The sequence below is a fragment of the Apostichopus japonicus genome, chromosome 20, assembly GCF_037975245.1.
Source record: "Apostichopus japonicus isolate 1M-3 chromosome 20, ASM3797524v1, whole genome shotgun sequence".
Lineage (NCBI taxonomy): Eukaryota > Metazoa > Echinodermata > Holothuroidea > Aspidochirotida > Stichopodidae > Apostichopus > Apostichopus japonicus.
Window position 1 is genome coordinate 4,260,336 of NC_092580.1, and position 16,276 is coordinate 4,276,611.

General features: G+C 36.3%; 2 protein-coding genes across 9 annotated transcripts in view; one reads left to right on the plus strand and one right to left on the minus strand.

Moving 5' to 3' along the window:
* The window catches only part of LOC139961432 (dnaJ homolog subfamily C member 2-like), a 118,632-nt gene that overhangs the window by 46,095 nt on the left and 56,261 nt on the right, over window positions 1–16,276 (minus strand). The window contains exon 18 of one of the 6 annotated variants that reach the window (XM_071960593.1): window positions 8,464–8,521. The exons of the other annotated variants lie outside the window; for them this stretch is intronic. Coding sequence (XP_071816694.1) covers window positions 8,490–8,521 — 32 coding nt within the window. The 3' untranslated portion in view covers window positions 8,464–8,489. Of the gene's footprint in view, window positions 1–8,463; window positions 8,522–16,276 lie in introns of those variants that run through there. 6 annotated transcript variants of the gene reach the window in all.
* On the plus strand, window positions 3,003–14,996 carry LOC139961435 (man(5)GlcNAc(2)-PP-dolichol translocation protein RFT1-like). 3 transcript variants are annotated; one of them, XM_071960604.1, is made up of 14 exons: window positions 3,003–3,149; window positions 3,852–3,964; window positions 4,726–4,817; window positions 5,256–5,372; window positions 5,900–6,089; window positions 7,195–7,296; window positions 8,345–8,479; window positions 9,268–9,346; window positions 9,809–9,990; window positions 10,430–10,574; window positions 11,179–11,284; window positions 11,625–11,753; window positions 12,298–12,418; window positions 14,072–14,996. In XM_071960604.1, the coding sequence occupies exons 2-14, from the start codon at window positions 3,899–3,901 to the stop codon at window positions 14,306–14,308; spliced, it is 1,701 nt and encodes a 566-aa protein (XP_071816705.1). In that variant the 5' UTR covers window positions 3,003–3,149; window positions 3,852–3,898; the 3' UTR covers window positions 14,309–14,996. The 3 variants fall into 3 exon arrangements, with proteins under 3 accessions (XP_071816705.1, XP_071816704.1, XP_071816706.1); XM_071960603.1 differs by having other exon boundaries at window positions 3,026–3,184; XM_071960605.1 differs by having other exon boundaries at window positions 3,033–3,189.

Below are 16,276 nucleotides of genomic sequence, written 5' to 3' on the forward strand. Positions count from 1 at the left end.
GAAAGGCTGTGAATTATATGTTGCTGATGCTTTAAGTCGTAGTTATTTACCTGATACATCAGATGAAGTTAATGACAGCTTACATATCATGGAATGTGTAGTATCTCCTTTGCCAATTTCAAATTCAAAATTGACAGACATAGAGAATGAAACACAAAAAGATCCAGTTTTGGCAAAGCTTCATCAGCAAATTGTTTCAGGATGGCCAAACAGTAAACAAACTCTGGACAAAGATTTAACTCCATATTGGGCTTGCCAAAGTGAATTGACAGTTGAGAATGGGTTAATTTTCAAAAATGAAAAGGTGCTCATTCCTGTGAAATTGCGAAAAATGATGCTTGGAAAAGTTCACCAAGGACATCAAGGAATCGAAAAAACTAAAAGGTTGGCAAGAGATCTAATGTATTGGCCAAACATGGCAGTGCAAATCACAGAAACAATTGAAAATTGTGATGTTTGTAATCGTTTTAGACATCAAAACCAAAAGGAGCCACTGAAGAAACATGAAAGCCCAGTGCACCCATGGCAAAAAGTGGGAACAGATCTTTTTGTGTATAATTCAGACACCTACATAGTAATGGTAGACTATTACTCCAGTTACTTTGAGGTTCAGAAATTATCCAAGACTAAGTCAAATCAAATAATTCAGTTTTGTAAACAACAGTTTGCTAGATTCGGTATCCCTAGCATAGTAGTCTCTGACAATGGGCCACAGTATTCATCTGTTGAATTCAAGGAGTTTAGCAGAGCATATGGCTTTAAGCATGTGACATCTTCGCCATTGTATCCTCAATCTAATGGTAAGGCAGAAAAGGCGGTTCAAATAGCTAAGAACCTAATTCGAAAATCCAAGCTTTCTGGACAAGACCCCTATATTGCTTTGCTTAATTACAGAAACTCTCCCCAAGAAGGAATCGATTCGCCGGTACAAATGTTAATGAGCCGACGAACCCAAACACTACTTCCAACTTCACCCGCCTTGTTAAAAAGCAAAACACCAAAGAATGTTCAACAGAAATTCAAGAAAAGGGCACACAATCAGGAGAAGTACTATAACCGTGGTACTAAGTCTTTGCCCCCCATAAGTGTTGGAGAGTCAGTGAGTGTCAGATTTGGCAAAGAGTGGAAACCTGCAGTGGTAGTTGCCAAGTCTCCCTATCCCAGATCATATGTTATTCAAGTTGGTTCTCAGCAATATCGAAGAAATCGTAGAGATCTGAGAAAAGTGAGACCTAAGTATGAAATACCATATGTGCAGGATATTGATGACGACCAACCTGCAAACGACATTGTTGACCCTGACCCGGTTTGTTCAAGAAGAGGACGGATACTCAAACCAAATCGTGATCCAAACTTTTCGTATTATTGATCGATTGGTTGACAAATGACAACTTTAGGAAATTATGTGTTTTGTGTAATCATTTATTTATTACATGTTCAGTTTGATTTTTATATGTGATGTCTCACTTCCTTAAAAAAAAAAAAGAAGGGAGATGTAATGATTGTTGTTATTCTAAGATATCGCCCTCTATTACCAGAGAGAGCATAACCCTGTAACGTATTGAAGAACATAATAAACCGACATAAAAATCCACAAGATTCTCCACTAATATTTACAGGACTCACGGTAATAACGTTAGGCTGGCTACGTTTAACAAAAACGACATTGATTTGTAAAGATGAAATTTATTATTTTACTTTACAAGTGAGCTATGAAACCTATGATAACTACTTACATTCTCGTCAAACCAATCGGGACTTTACTTTGTAAAGCTCATTAGATTTTGGTCTCTCCAGTGTTGGTCTACATGTGTCGATTAAAGTTCTCGAGTTGGCTTCACGATCGTACACAACACCAAAAACAATCTGCATTATTATATTGTACGTGACGCGCATGTGGAACCGCGATTACGCAATCCGCTTGACTTGGGCAGACGACAAGTTATGCACAGGGGAGCGATAGCTCCCACTAGTCTATGGAACGCGAATAGGGAAAACTTATTTCGTTGCTAAGTTTAACGGAATTTTAGTCATCAACGTTAGTTTGAGCAACAGCATGGTAAAACAGCAGCAACAACTTTTGTTTAGGCAACAACAAACTTAGATTGGACAACGAAATCAGTTTGCCCTATTCGCGCGTGGACGCGCGAAAAGGGCAAACTGATTAATTGTTTTACCACGTGGGCTTCATATGATTACTATACGCAGGGGGTTGGTTCTTACGAAGATCTAGAGAGGACATGGTAAAAAAAATATTACGTACGTACGTAATATTTATAACGTTCGTACGTAATAAATATTACGTACGTACGTAACATTTATCACGTACGTACGGTACGTGATAATTTTACGTTTATACTGAATATGGTAAGAAGTGGCGGTTCGCGGTACTTAGATTGGACAACGAAATCAGTTTGCCCTATTCGCGCGTGGACGCGCGAAAAGGGCAAACTGATTAATTGCTTTACCACGTGGGCTTCATATGATTACTATACGCAGGGGGTTGGTTCTTACGAAGATCTAGAGAGGACATGGTAAAAAAAATATTACGTACGTACTTAATATTTATAACGTTCGTACGTAATAAATATTACGTACGTACGTAACATTTATCACGTACGTACGGTACGTGATAATTTTACGTTCTATACTGAATATGGTAAGAAGTGGCGGTTCGCGGTACGTACATACTGTAACATATTTGTCAACATGCAAGATACGTATACCACAGAAGTCAAGCTTATACTTATAGTTAACTAAAAAATGCCGGAGACAGACAATTGGTACGTTCGTTCGACTAACACCACAGGAATGTATGTGCTTAGGCTTGCCACAATATAAAAATCTCCACATCCACAATGTCTGAATGTTTCATGCGACAGCAACGTAAGCTTAGACAACAATGTAAGTTTGAGCAACAACATGATAAAACAGCAGCAACAACTTTAGTTTAGACAGCGAAATATGGTTGCCCTTTTCGCGTTCCATATTCGCGTTCCATATTCGCGTTCCATAGACTAGTGGGAGCTACCGCTCCCCTGTGCAAATTTCGCAGACGACACATCTTTATCTGTTCGATCCTTATCAATTTCTATGGTTCGAGCTCAGTCTCGCCAGTCACACGAAATTTCAGCAAGAAGCGAGTTGAAGTAATGATCAACTATAATTCTTAGTTGTGGGAAATGTATGGTGAACATAATAAATACTGAATTCTTAGCAATATTTGGTTTTTATATGCAACTTATATTTGCGGAGGCTTAAATGCTCGATTATTACAAGGAGCAGTTCTGCGATTTTGGCTTTTGTATGCTACTGTGTGTTAGCTTATGTTGTCATAGCAGGACAAGGGCGCATGTATTTGTTTTTCAGCGACTTTTCTCTATTGAATTGTTCCATCATATGACTAAGGGACTTAATTTCTTTTTACTGTATGGTAGATCCTTAATTAATAAAGTAGTATATATATATATTCTAATTCCAGTATTAGCCTGTTTATATAAATGATTGTTTACAGCAACATGGGAGAGGGAAGAAAGGCCACAAATAGTTCAGCATTTTAGTTGGTTAGCTTCCATTTCACAATTTTTTCATCAGAAGCTGTGTGCTTGTCTGAACTGGAATTTTACCACCTGTTGTTTGGATATTTGTAGCACTCATTTGTTTAATAGTTCTTGTATAAGGTTTGCAAAGTTGTGTTTAACTTTCAGCATTCACATTATCCATATTGCAAAAATATATACCTATAATATTATTTTAGATTAATTCTGAGATTCTTGAAGAGATATGCAATAGGCCAACTTGGATTTGCTTTATTCATTTACATCAATTAGTGTTACTTTTCTACTTACTAGTTGTGTAGAAAGTTTTCAACCGAGGGCATTTCAATTTGTCATTCATCATGGGAGAGTCCAACAATGTACTGGCAAGTTCAGCCATGTCTGCATCATACAACATGGTGCTACAGGTAAATATTGAAACTTTATAGTTCCTTACATTAGTAACTCTGTATTATTAACCACAAAATGATCACTAAAATTGAATTCCTTCATAAATTTGTTACTGTGTACTGTGTGGTTTAGTTATACTCAACTTTAGAAATACTTAAGTTAATTAATATTAAATAACAGTACATCCATAAATCTAGTAATAATCTTTCTTATTTTGAAACATAAATCTTGGACAACCAAATTTGCTGTTTGGATGACCAAAGAGTGAGAAAAACTCCTTAAAAATTTGCCCTGCATATACCCTTCACAAGTTAGTGTACGCTTATGTAGTAACTGTTCATAAAATGGGGAGTCGGGGTAGTAAGGGGAAGTATATGACATCAATTTCAGCTGTGCAGAAGCAGTGTTGTGGAGGGTGTTACATTCAAACCTCTATGATGGGTGTTCAAAGCAACAGCTTTATATTGGATAATGGACAATCAACTCTACTGCCGCAGCTTTTGTGATGTCTTAACAGAACAAAGTTCATCAATTGTATGTTGCATATTGCTATATTCCTTTAAAACTTTACTTTACAATGTATTTCCAACTTGTTGCCAACTACAGTAAGTTTATACTGAAGAGACAACTCTCAGTTTAATAGCAAAGTTATATGAGCGTACGTATTCCAGTTTAACTGAAAGCTTCAACAGTCAAAGAGAAATCATCTTTTTTATGAGTGTATAAAGTGTTATTATGGTTCTTTAATTTCTTTACCTGATACTTCCTCTCTCTACAGATCATGTTCCGTGTGATGACATTTCTACTGAATGCTTTCATTTTGAGGAACAGATATGTTACAGAGGATATGTTGGGAGTTGTTAATGTCAGGTATGATTGAAACTGTCTTTAAAATTTTTTAGTTGAAGTTTTAGTTTCTCGACTGTGTCACAGAATGAATAATTAGTTGTTTCTTTATAGAGGTTGTATGAGTTTATGTTTAATAGTTTGATACAACTTAATAGAGTAGCTGTAAGGCATAGAGAGATGGGTAAGAGACACAGATTCAAATGTACATGGCAAGGGTATGCCCCAGCACTACCCAACATCTTCATCTCAATATCTTTCTCCTCACACACAATTTATTTATTTCAAATGACAAAATGCCACCAGTGAATCTAGACAGAATGTCTAACTGGATGCTCTATGATATAAGCAGGGAAAACGTATGGCGGAACATTTTATACCCTATAAGCATGATTAGACTATATAGCATACTGTAGTCAGAGCTTTCACATCCTTTTTGGGGGGCTTCATTTTCATTTTCAGACTAACTCTTCTCTATTCAACTATTCTATTTGTGGCGAGGGAGGCCTTCAGAAGAGCATGTCTGAGTCAGAAAGAAAGTCAAAAGTGGCAGCAGACGATTAACTTAATCTGGTGCAAGTAGGTACCTTTAGCTAACCTCACCATTGGGTGACCCACTTTTAATGCACCGTCAATGCCTTTAAAGTAAAGAAGGTTTTCTCTTTCTTTCAGTAAGATGGCAAAATGGCTAAACAGTCACAGCACAATTATCACATATCATTATTCAAAATAAGTTGTCATTTCATTTTCATTTTCAGTGGGAATGTCCCTATCCTTGAGTTATGGGCATCACTTCTTATTTCTAATGTGTTTTTTTGTCTGAGCTTTTTGAATAGAATATGACAAAACAATACCAACAAAGTTCACTGGCACCTTGAAAAAGTTTGATGAGTGTAGGACAGGTTTTCTCAACCTTATACAATTAAATACTAAATTCAAGTTAGTTTTGATGTCAAAGAATTTAACACTTTACACCCATATTATACTGAATAGAATTTTCCTTCAAAAGAAATACATACATGTTGGGATATATAACTCCTCTTAAAGAACATTTGATAGAATTACCTCACATGTCTTTTTTTTTTTAATATAATCTTTTTAATCAGTCTTCCATTAGGTATTATAAGCGGTGCAGTCTTTGGGTTTGTTTGGTCCACCCAGCTGGAGACACCTGATCCAGAAGTCATCCCTCACTACCATCTGGCCGTTCTAATCTTTGCAACTTCAGCTGTTTTGGAACTTCTTGCAGAACCACTATGGGTGCTTGGGCAAGCATTCCTCTTTGTCAAACTTAAGGTTAGTTTGTTAAAGATTTCTGCCTGCTCTTCTTGCCTATTTCCCTACATTCTTCTTCCCTTCACCATCCCTACCCATCCCCCACCCTCTCCCACTTTACTTCATCTCCAAAGAAACAGCTGAAGTTAATACTGTAACCAAGGGCGTAGGAACCGGGGGGGCTGGGGGGCGCCAGCCCCCCCCAGTGAAAAATGTGGAGGGGCGGAAGTATCATTCCGACCCCCACTTCGCAAGTCAAAAAACCCCTTTTTCATTTCCAAATGAGAAAAAAAATCTCATTTGGAGCACCAAATTGCATCTAAGGCCAGGTGAAAATACAAAATTAAGTTTACAAAATGGAGTGGGTGTTGAAGTGTGCTATATTGCACCAAATTGCATCTGAGGCCACCTGGAAATGCAAAAAAATCCAAAGGGGAGGGGGATCCCCCTCCCCTTAGACCCCTCCCCCAGGCCGGACATCAGTCTTCAGCCCCCCCCCACTCAAAAGTAACTTCCTACGCCACTGACTGTAACTAAGATTCATGTTTTACATACATTAAGAAGCAGTCCCTATCCCTAAACAATGATAGCGCCCCCTAACGTCAAATTGTTGCAGTGTAGGTCAGTGGTTCTCCACAGGCCTATCCAGTGCATTGATCTACAATCGTGCACTCAACAGGTTTCTACAGGATCTTAAGGCTCAAAGCTGTAGCACCGTGTTGGCCTACCCTGCTGCCCATGACTCAATATAGATATGGTGAGATTTTGATTCTGTATGACTCTTTGCTCCTCCTCCTACCGATGTGCCCCTCTTGAACTTGATACTACTTTCCTCTGGTTTGGTTGCCTCAGTAGTCTTCTGTATTCAGTAGGTGGTAATATAAAGCCTAACACTGAATAGTACTTCACATTACACACTACTAGTTGTCTTCTTTGATTGAAATGGTTCATCCAATGTTTAAAGTACTTAGTTCTTTGGTGATATCTGCCCAGGCCTGAATATTATTATCACATGCAATCTTCGACACTACTCTGTCTCTTCATTATTGTACAGTATTTTGGAACAGAATTTGATATTGATGTAATACCCTGGTGTTATTGCACTGTTTTGTTCTTTTCTGAATAGGTTCTAATAGAGGGCATAGCTATCGCTGGACGATGTTTGTTAACTGTAGTACTGGTGGTCTTCTTTCCTCAGCTTGGTATACTAGCATTTTGCTTTGCTCAGGTAAGGAAGGTATCAAACTTTGTTAATAGCTGGATGCTGAGTGCCTAATCTAGGATAACCATATTTCATCTGAAGAAAAGGAGGAAATTTTGCCACCGTCTGGGGGAGGGGGGTTAAGTTGAGGGGTTTCCCCCTCCTCTTTGTTGGACAAAATAAATCAATTTTGAAGGATACCTACATGAAAAGGTAACAAAATTGCAATGTGCCTAATAAGATCAGAATGGTTAAATGGGTGTTGCTATTTACAATCTGCCTGTCTGTACTCAGAGATTCAATAGCTTGATGACCAAACAACTGTGGAGAAAGCTTTGCTATCCTATTTAATACAACTTTTGTCAGAAGTACAACTACTTGATAGTATGTGATAGTATACACTTCACACTTGACTACTTTCTCAAGTACTAAAAGAAGTTGAAGATATGCTTCCAATATCAAAACATTACAGTTGTACTAAACCAAATTGTTTTGAGATGATGAAAAAACAGTAAAATAAATGCAAGTTTCCCTTTAACAAATAGCAAATCCAAATGGAATTAAGATTCTTCTCAACAACATTGCACAGTAGCAGTTGTTAGCAGATAATCTGTTTGGCTTCCGTGAGACTTTGCACAATGTAACCTAAAGTTTTAACTTCTCATGAATATTAATTGGATCAACAGCTAGACCTTTGAACTGCAGAGATTTGATCCCGAATCAAATATATGAATGTTCAAACTTTCAATTCAAGACATCTTTTTACTACTGTCGTTTCTGCATCAAACTTTGCAAAACTTGTTAATTTCCACATCCAGCATTGCAAAGCCAGCTTATTTGATGAATGCAAAGGTCTATGACAAATGTTCCCTGACACTTGTTTCCATGGCAATGTAACTGAAAACTCAAACAAATCACTGATATGGCCCAACCCAGCCAAACCAAACCAACCAAATGATTTTTGGTTGCTTCTTGGTTATTTGAAATAGAAGAAATGCATCAGTGATGACATGATAAAAACTTGAAGAAACAGTCAATTTCAACTTAATTTAATCTTTCTCTCTTTTCTTTCCAGCTTTGTTTCACAATCCTCTTTGTTGGGTTGTATTACCTCTACTTCTTGCGATACATCATCCATTCTTCTAAGAAAGATGATGAATTTCCTCTCAAGAAAATCCAAGATTTCTTTCCTCGGAGAATTCCAAACGAGGTATTTCCTCTTATAAGTAAAATATCGTCTTTGTGGTTCTTCCTGTTCTATGCAGGATTCAAAGAGAGACAACACAATGTTCAACAAAATTTTGTAATTTGAGAACATATAGCAACATGTACAGGATGAGAGAACAGACCTGGGAATTCTGTTCAAACTTCCCAATGTTCTCATGTTTAGCCATGTAGATGAACAACAAAACAATTTTATTCTTCATTTTCAGTTACTTAATTGTTTTGGTATGTGCATGCACAAGTCTGTGAACATGAAAAAGATACTACACACTCACCCAATGTGTCAATGCGGGCATCATTGACACATTGAGAGAACTTAGGGGATTGAATGGGGGGTGATTGTCTTCATTTACTTAAGTCATCTAGTCATAACTATTACTTTAAGTCATAACTATTTACTTAAGTCATCATGAGTTCATATCTTTAGTATTAGTTTTAGTATTCTGCTGTCGGCATCCTGATTTTTTGTGGTTTCACCACAAAAAAAACAAAGTTAGAAAATGAAAGAAAAATGTAAGAACAATGAAACAAATCAACAGTATAAGTGGATGCTTCGTATTGAAAGTACCCTTCTTTGTGTCTGTAAATGACTAGACAGTTTGGTATTTCATTCACCTATAGACCTGTCTCCCAAGTGAAGTTTTATTGTAAATGTAATCTTAAGAAGGTAATTTAACTTTCTTTAAACCATGTCTACACCTCATGGTCATGTTATATTCATGTGGTTTTTTTTTTATTTTTTTTATTTTGGTTCCCCTTCTGTGTTAATAACAGCCGTGGACAAGTTATGAGTTAGCTCTGCTCACATGGAGTTTCTTCAAGCAAGGATTCTTGAAGCAGTTACTGACCGAGGGTAAGAGACACGTTTCAGTTAAAAACGAATCATTTGATTTACCATCAGACTGTGGAATTCAATCTGTGGAATTTAATCTGGAAATGAACCGGACATCTAAGTTAGACCCTTGCAGAGATCTGTGCATTCATTTTGCAAAACATTTTGCAAACCTGGATCACTAAACTTCCCCTTCTTATTTTAGCAACACTCTGTATAGGTATTGGCTTAATTTATTTTATTGATATCATGTCAAATTCATATCTACCTTCACCAACTTAACCTTAGAAATGTCACATTAATGTTAACCATAGCAACAGTGACAGTCTCAGACTAAGTATCCAAACCTTGTGTTATTGATCTGGTAGCCATGCATATTGAAGTATGAGTGTGTGTTTTGCCATGGGGGTGGGGGGGGGGGAGAGGGGAGGAGGTTGTTGCTTTTGTTATGTTCTTATTGTCATCTTTTTTTGTCATTGCCAGGTGAGCGATATGTCATGACCCTCTTCAACGTCCTCAGTTTTGCTAATCAAGGGATCTACGACACCATCAACAACCTGGGCTCGTTAGCGGCACGGTTTATCTTCCTGCCTATCGAAGAGAGTGGATATCTCTTCTTTGCCCAGACATTAGTAAGAGATGTAGACGTAAATAAACAGCCAAAGGTATAAAAACAAAGATATATTGATGCCCATATCCTGTCATTGTCAAATGGGAACAACTCACCCAGATTTACCTGCAGACAACTGGGACGTTTTTAATTATACTCTTGAATAAAGAGCCCTAAAATTGTCTACAAAGAGTATTCAATGATCTAAATATGCAACAGTCTGTACTTGGCAAATAGGCAACAAAACCAAAATTTACCTGCATACAATTATTTGTGATTATACTCTTAAAAGGAAAACCCTGAAATTGTCTACAAAGAATATTAAATAGCCCTATTTTCCAAATGAATTGGCAATGGTCTATCCTTATCAAAAAGGAAACAAAACCAAATTTACCTGTATACAGCCTGGTTATTTGTGATTATAAACTCTTCAACTTCTATTGACTTTGAGAACTTTTCAACGGTATGTCTTAACGTTTACTATTGTTTTTCAGGAATCAATAGATTTAGCTTCATCTGTGTTGAAATGTCTTCTTAAAGTTGTGGTTCTAATCGGAGTTATTATTTGGGTGTTTGGTGCAGCATACAGCTACCTCCTACTGGATATTTATGCTGGTTCTCTTCTCAGCACAGAACCGGGTGAGTAACCAATTATGTCATATCTTTAAGATATTGTTTGTTCTTTATAGTAAGTTCAACGTTTTTGTACAGAAAATAATTCTTTTTTTAATGTATGTGACGTCTAATCAGCAAGGCCAAAATCAATGTCTCTCTTTAAGGATGAAAAACATTTTTGGGGTTAAAAAAATAAAATAAAAAATTTATAAAATGATTAAAAAAAAGCCACCAAATGATGTCTGGTCCTAGTGGATACTACAAATATTGTTAGAGTTGCTACTATTATCCAAAATGAGATTCAAGCCCGAATATATGCGATTAAATTATTCAAGTTTCCCTGGACTAAAGATTTGAAATGGAAGCTTTACCTTGCAAAGTAAGGGCAGTCCCTATCACTGGAGATCGCAATGCATTATTCTGCAGTCAATACAAATTTTATTTGAAATTTGCAAGAGACTTTCCGGTGCTATGGCTCCACTGTTGTGATACTGTGATGTTTAAACTGGAAGGATCTGCTCCCCCTTCTCCCTACCCCTTGCCCCTCCACTCCCCTTCTCCCTACCCCTTCCCCCTCCACTCCCCCTCCCCATTGGAAGGTTTTATCATTTTTTTCCCCTTGCTACAGGTCCAACTCTTCTGAAGTGGTTTTCTTTCTATGTCCTGTTGTTGGCCATCAACGGAACTACTGAATGCTTTGTATTTGCAGCAATGAGCCAAGAACAAGTGGATAGGTATTTCTTTTGTAGCTTATAGTTTTTGAATATTTATTACAGATACACACTTACTATAAAAGTCAATTGTTTTCATTTTCTCTTTGTACAAAGATATTGTAATTACATAAAAAGAATAAAAATTAAATAAACAATTTTTGTTATGCACTTGGTTGCCAGATTCATGAAAAATCTTTATATTGTGGTAATATTTTGAGAAATAGGTCACTCTTTTCACTCATTGGATAATAAAAGATAATTGTTTTGATTATGTGTCTCTTTGTTTTACAAGAAATCAAGTATATTGTACTTTGTTTTACAGGTATAATGAATACAAAGTTTTTTTTTTCTTCTTCTCCAGATATAATAAAAAGATGTTACTCTTCTCGGTACTATTCTTAATATCATCTTGGTATTTAACTAAAACTATAGGCAGTGTTGGATTCATCTTGGCCAACTGTCTCAATATGTCTGCAAGAATTTCTCATAGGTAAATACAAAAAAATTACAAGTTTTTGTTCCTTGGTTTTGATTAAACCCATGTCAGCATAATTGATATATATATATATATATATATATATGAGTTGAAATCATGTTGGCTCATGTTGAAACAATGCTTTGATCTCAAAAGGCTCTGAAAGATTGACCCTGATTCAGAAAACTGCAACATCCGTATTTGATGAATGTCTCGTCTGATTTAAAAACATATCTGCCATGCAAAACATTTCTTTCCATTGTTATTGACTGTAACATGAGATGTCAAAATTAGTAATATAAAAAAAAAAAATGATAGCCCAATCAGGCAATAATTTGTGGTGTTCACCAAAATGTTATGCAAATGTCAAATTATCTACTAGGGCAGAGGTGAGTAGAAGCTTTTTGTATAAACATCAGCGCACAGATTTCTTTTTCTTTTATCTCTCTTTGTTTTTCTGCAAGGTAATCTTAGTAAATGTAATGTGGCCTGTTTAAGTTAATGTCTTAACTATCTTTTAACTTTCCAGAATCCTCTTTATAACTTTCTTCACCTTTAGCATATATTTCACAAGAAACTACTTTAAAGACAGTTCTTACCGACCACTCAGGGGATTGATACCGTCTTGGCCAGTCCTAGCTGTGTGTATACTGTCATATCTGGTCACCAAGTATTCTGAGGTTTGTAAAACATTTTTTTATTTTGTATTCTCTCCAATATTAGAATATTGCTAAAGATTCTGATATTACCCTCTCGTCAACATTTTTGAAAGTTTAATTTCATCTTCTTAGTTTCTTATAATAAATAAGACTTCAGGGAATTAACTGAAAGACTTTGTATGAAATGCTAAAAATTATAAGAAAAGTGAAGAAATTTGCTATTTCCATTTTGAAATTTAGGAACAACAGTTTGGAATTTTATGTTAAATATGTTTTATCTGTAGATTTTTATTTAAAGCATTGATTTATATTAACTGCACCATTCACTATTCTCAATAACATGGAAATTGTCCTCTCTGCACTCCCATAATATGAGGAGCATATGAAGCATTCTGGTGACACAAGAAATAAGTCATAAGATCACAGAGGTGTCACATCAGTAATTAAAACAGTTTTTTGTGTTTGTAAACCACTCAGTATAATCCTATCACACTTTAATTTCAGATATACCTAGCCTACCAATGCATGGTTATTTCTATGTATAAAAAAAAACTTTTTCGCTTGCTCTTTTATTACGTTTAAATCGGTCCATTTCCAATGATGTATTCTAAACCAAACTTGCTCACACTTCATCAGTATTTATCAAATATTTTTTTCCAAAATTGAGATTATGTTTTGTAAATGGATTCAAGTTGCCCCTCGAACTGCAACATTAAAAACCCAAATGGGAATTTTCACCATTTCCAGAGACCAGCAAAATCAGTTACGATTTATGATTTATGATTTAAATCAACTAAACTGTGCTAATTTACTTTGAATCCAATGATATTGTTTTACTCTATACTGCCATTACAACAGTGGTTCAAATCACCTCAGAACACTCTTAAACCTATTGCACTAATGTTAACATTGTAAACACACACATTAATCAGTAACAAGGCTTTTGCTTGACAACGTTACTAACTCTCAAGGCTAAAGCTGACCTTGTTGAATCTTCTAGAGAGTTCTTGCAGACAACTGGGCAAGTAACTTAAAGTGTGGGACATGAAAAATGGTTATTAAAACAACAGATTTTTCCAAAAGTGAAGTCAAATAAAATGCATGAATTTACTGGCATTTCACATCGCAGCAAAGTGCAGTGAAAACACTTTTACAATTTAGTATGAATTGTAAAGTGAATCTTTGTTTTCAACTTTGTTCTTGAGAAGTCTTATGATTGGAAACAGTGGATAAAAGCATCTGATGATGTGGAATAGATTCATTATATCAATCAATAATATCTAAAAAGCTATAATGAAATTGAAACACTGTTTGTTTATGTGACAAAAGAGGAAGGGAGTTAGTGAGATGGAAAATATGATATATGATTACTGAAATGTACACAGGTTACTGCTATCTATGGGATTCAATATTAAAACGGAATATTGAATTAAGGAAAAATCATTCCTCTAATACTTGGAACTGCTTTCCTTTTTAGTTTTCATGGGAATTTGATAAGACTACATATCCAAATGCATTGAAGCATTATTGGAATCTTGTACTGTTCAAAAACTAGAGAAAGAAAACGGCTGTATTTGGTGTACTATTTATATCATTCAGACAGTTTAAGAAACCTCTATGGAAATTTCAGTTGTCATAGAATCTGTCTACGTTTCCTCTTTCCATTTCCGACAGTCACAATTCTGCTGTGAGCGGGGCTGGTTGTTTCGTTTTGTTCACGTTGGTGTCGGGGGAGTGTGTCTTCTACTCGTAATAGCTACCATACTAATTACAGAGAAAGAACTGATCTCATTTATCACCGAGCAGTGGAGGACCAGACAAAAATCAAAGGTGGCAGAAAACACAAAAAGCTCAACGAAAGATCGCAACAGCTCGTCGAGAGGTGGGGAAGACGCCAAGAAGAGCAGATGAGAGTAATTAATGGTCACTGAAGAAGAAACAAGAGCATCGCTTACGGGAGTGGAAGGGGAGCTACCTTTCACAGTTTAATGCCTTCATCCCGTTCCTGCAATCAGAAGTCACAGGGATATTGTATTTTGCAAGAAATTGGTCAATCATTATCGCCCTACTATAAGGGCTGTTTTATCTTTTCTTTTTCCAAGAATTGGCTAATATCAATAATTACAGATTTTAATAAAAAACCTTGTGAAAATGACATCATCCTGGTATTTGTGCTTGTTTTGGCACAGGAAATATTTTCCCAAGCTTCTTACTGCCCCCCTTGCTGCCCCCCTCTCCCACACCCATTCACCAACCCACCATTTTAACTTGTAGAACATTCCTGCACTTTTGGCTTTAAGTACCAGTAACAATAGGTATGAAAACAAATTTTCAGAAAGCAATGGATTTTATATTTTTTTGATTCTTTTATATTACTGACAAATTTCGTTGTGTGGCGCTATCGCTCAGTAAAACAGGATATGTTGCTATTAACTTGCTAAGTATTCAGCATATAACTAAAAAAGTTTGAAAGAAGAGGAAGTATGAGTTGAAGACTTAAGATTGCTTATTTGTTTGTGTTTCAATTTCCTGTTTATGCAGAATCTTTCCTCTGAATAACTGAGTAAAAATATAGCACAATTTTACAAAATGCTGGAAATGTATGTTTATTTTCTTTTCTTCGTTTTTTCATAATGTAAACAAATTATTATCCAAAATCAGGGTTGGCATTTACCCGGGAAAAACCTGTTTTTCCCACTAAGCGGTAAAAACCAGGTAAAAACCGGGAAAAACTGGTAAATACCGGTAAAAACCGCCTCCGTCTCGAAAACTAGTATTAATTGTCCGTAAAATGCAGGGTCATCAGTAGGCACGATATTGTTTCATGACAGGCATATTTTATTGAATATGGGAGTTTCTTAGCTTCATTTTGAGCTATTTTATCACATTCTTATTCTACTTTTTGTGGAAAAAAGAGTATTTTTCGCATTGCACATGTATAGTTATTCTGTCACGATCTCTTTAGCAGTATGCATTGCCTATTGCCCAAACCATTATAGGTCTACACTGGGACATTCACCCCTCCTAAATTCTTCAGGCCTATTATGTGGCATGAACAGCCGAGGATAGAACGAAGTGGCGAACCATGGCATCCAAAGCCTCAAAGCATGGTTTCCCAAACCTGGGTTCGCGACCGCAACTGGGGTCGCGAAGCAATTCTTGTGGGGTCGCAGGCTTGTTTCAAAATATTAAAAAAAATCTGAGGGTACCCAAAATTTACCCGAATTTGAACGTTCGCAGTCAAAATCCTACAAAATTCACCCTGAAAACTCATATTTAGGGTTTTATTAGCGGCCGTTCTAGCGTTTTTCCTGAGTGAATCTGGCGTTTTTTGCTCAATTGTCGCTGGCCACCCTGCTTCTGTATATTCACTATATTGTTTTCACATACAACTACAGTACTGTACTACAGGTACATGTGGGCCTGCACAACTTCATTATTCCGGAGACACAAACTTGGGGTCGCGCTCGGATGGCGCTACATGAAATGGGGTCCCCGCCTTGAAAAGTTTGGGAACCACTGCTCTAGATAATGGAATTATGCATCTCGATAGGAAAATAAAGTTGGTTGATTTGAGCATCCAATATATTATTTATTTGAATTATTTATAATAGTCTAATCGGTAAACTCACAAGTTATAGATCATAGCTGTTCTTTGGATGTAACCCAACCCCCTACCATAAGATGCCATTTTCTTGTAGATTCTATGCTCCTCCACAAGTTCCACATGAGTTTTTAGGAATTCTATATAATTTGAGGTTTTTCCCAGTTTTTCCCACTTACAGGTGGGAAAAACCTCCCGGTAAAAACCGGTAAAAAACTTGTTTTTACCGGGGCGGTAAAAACCGGCCAACCCTGTCCAAAATAGAATATAATATT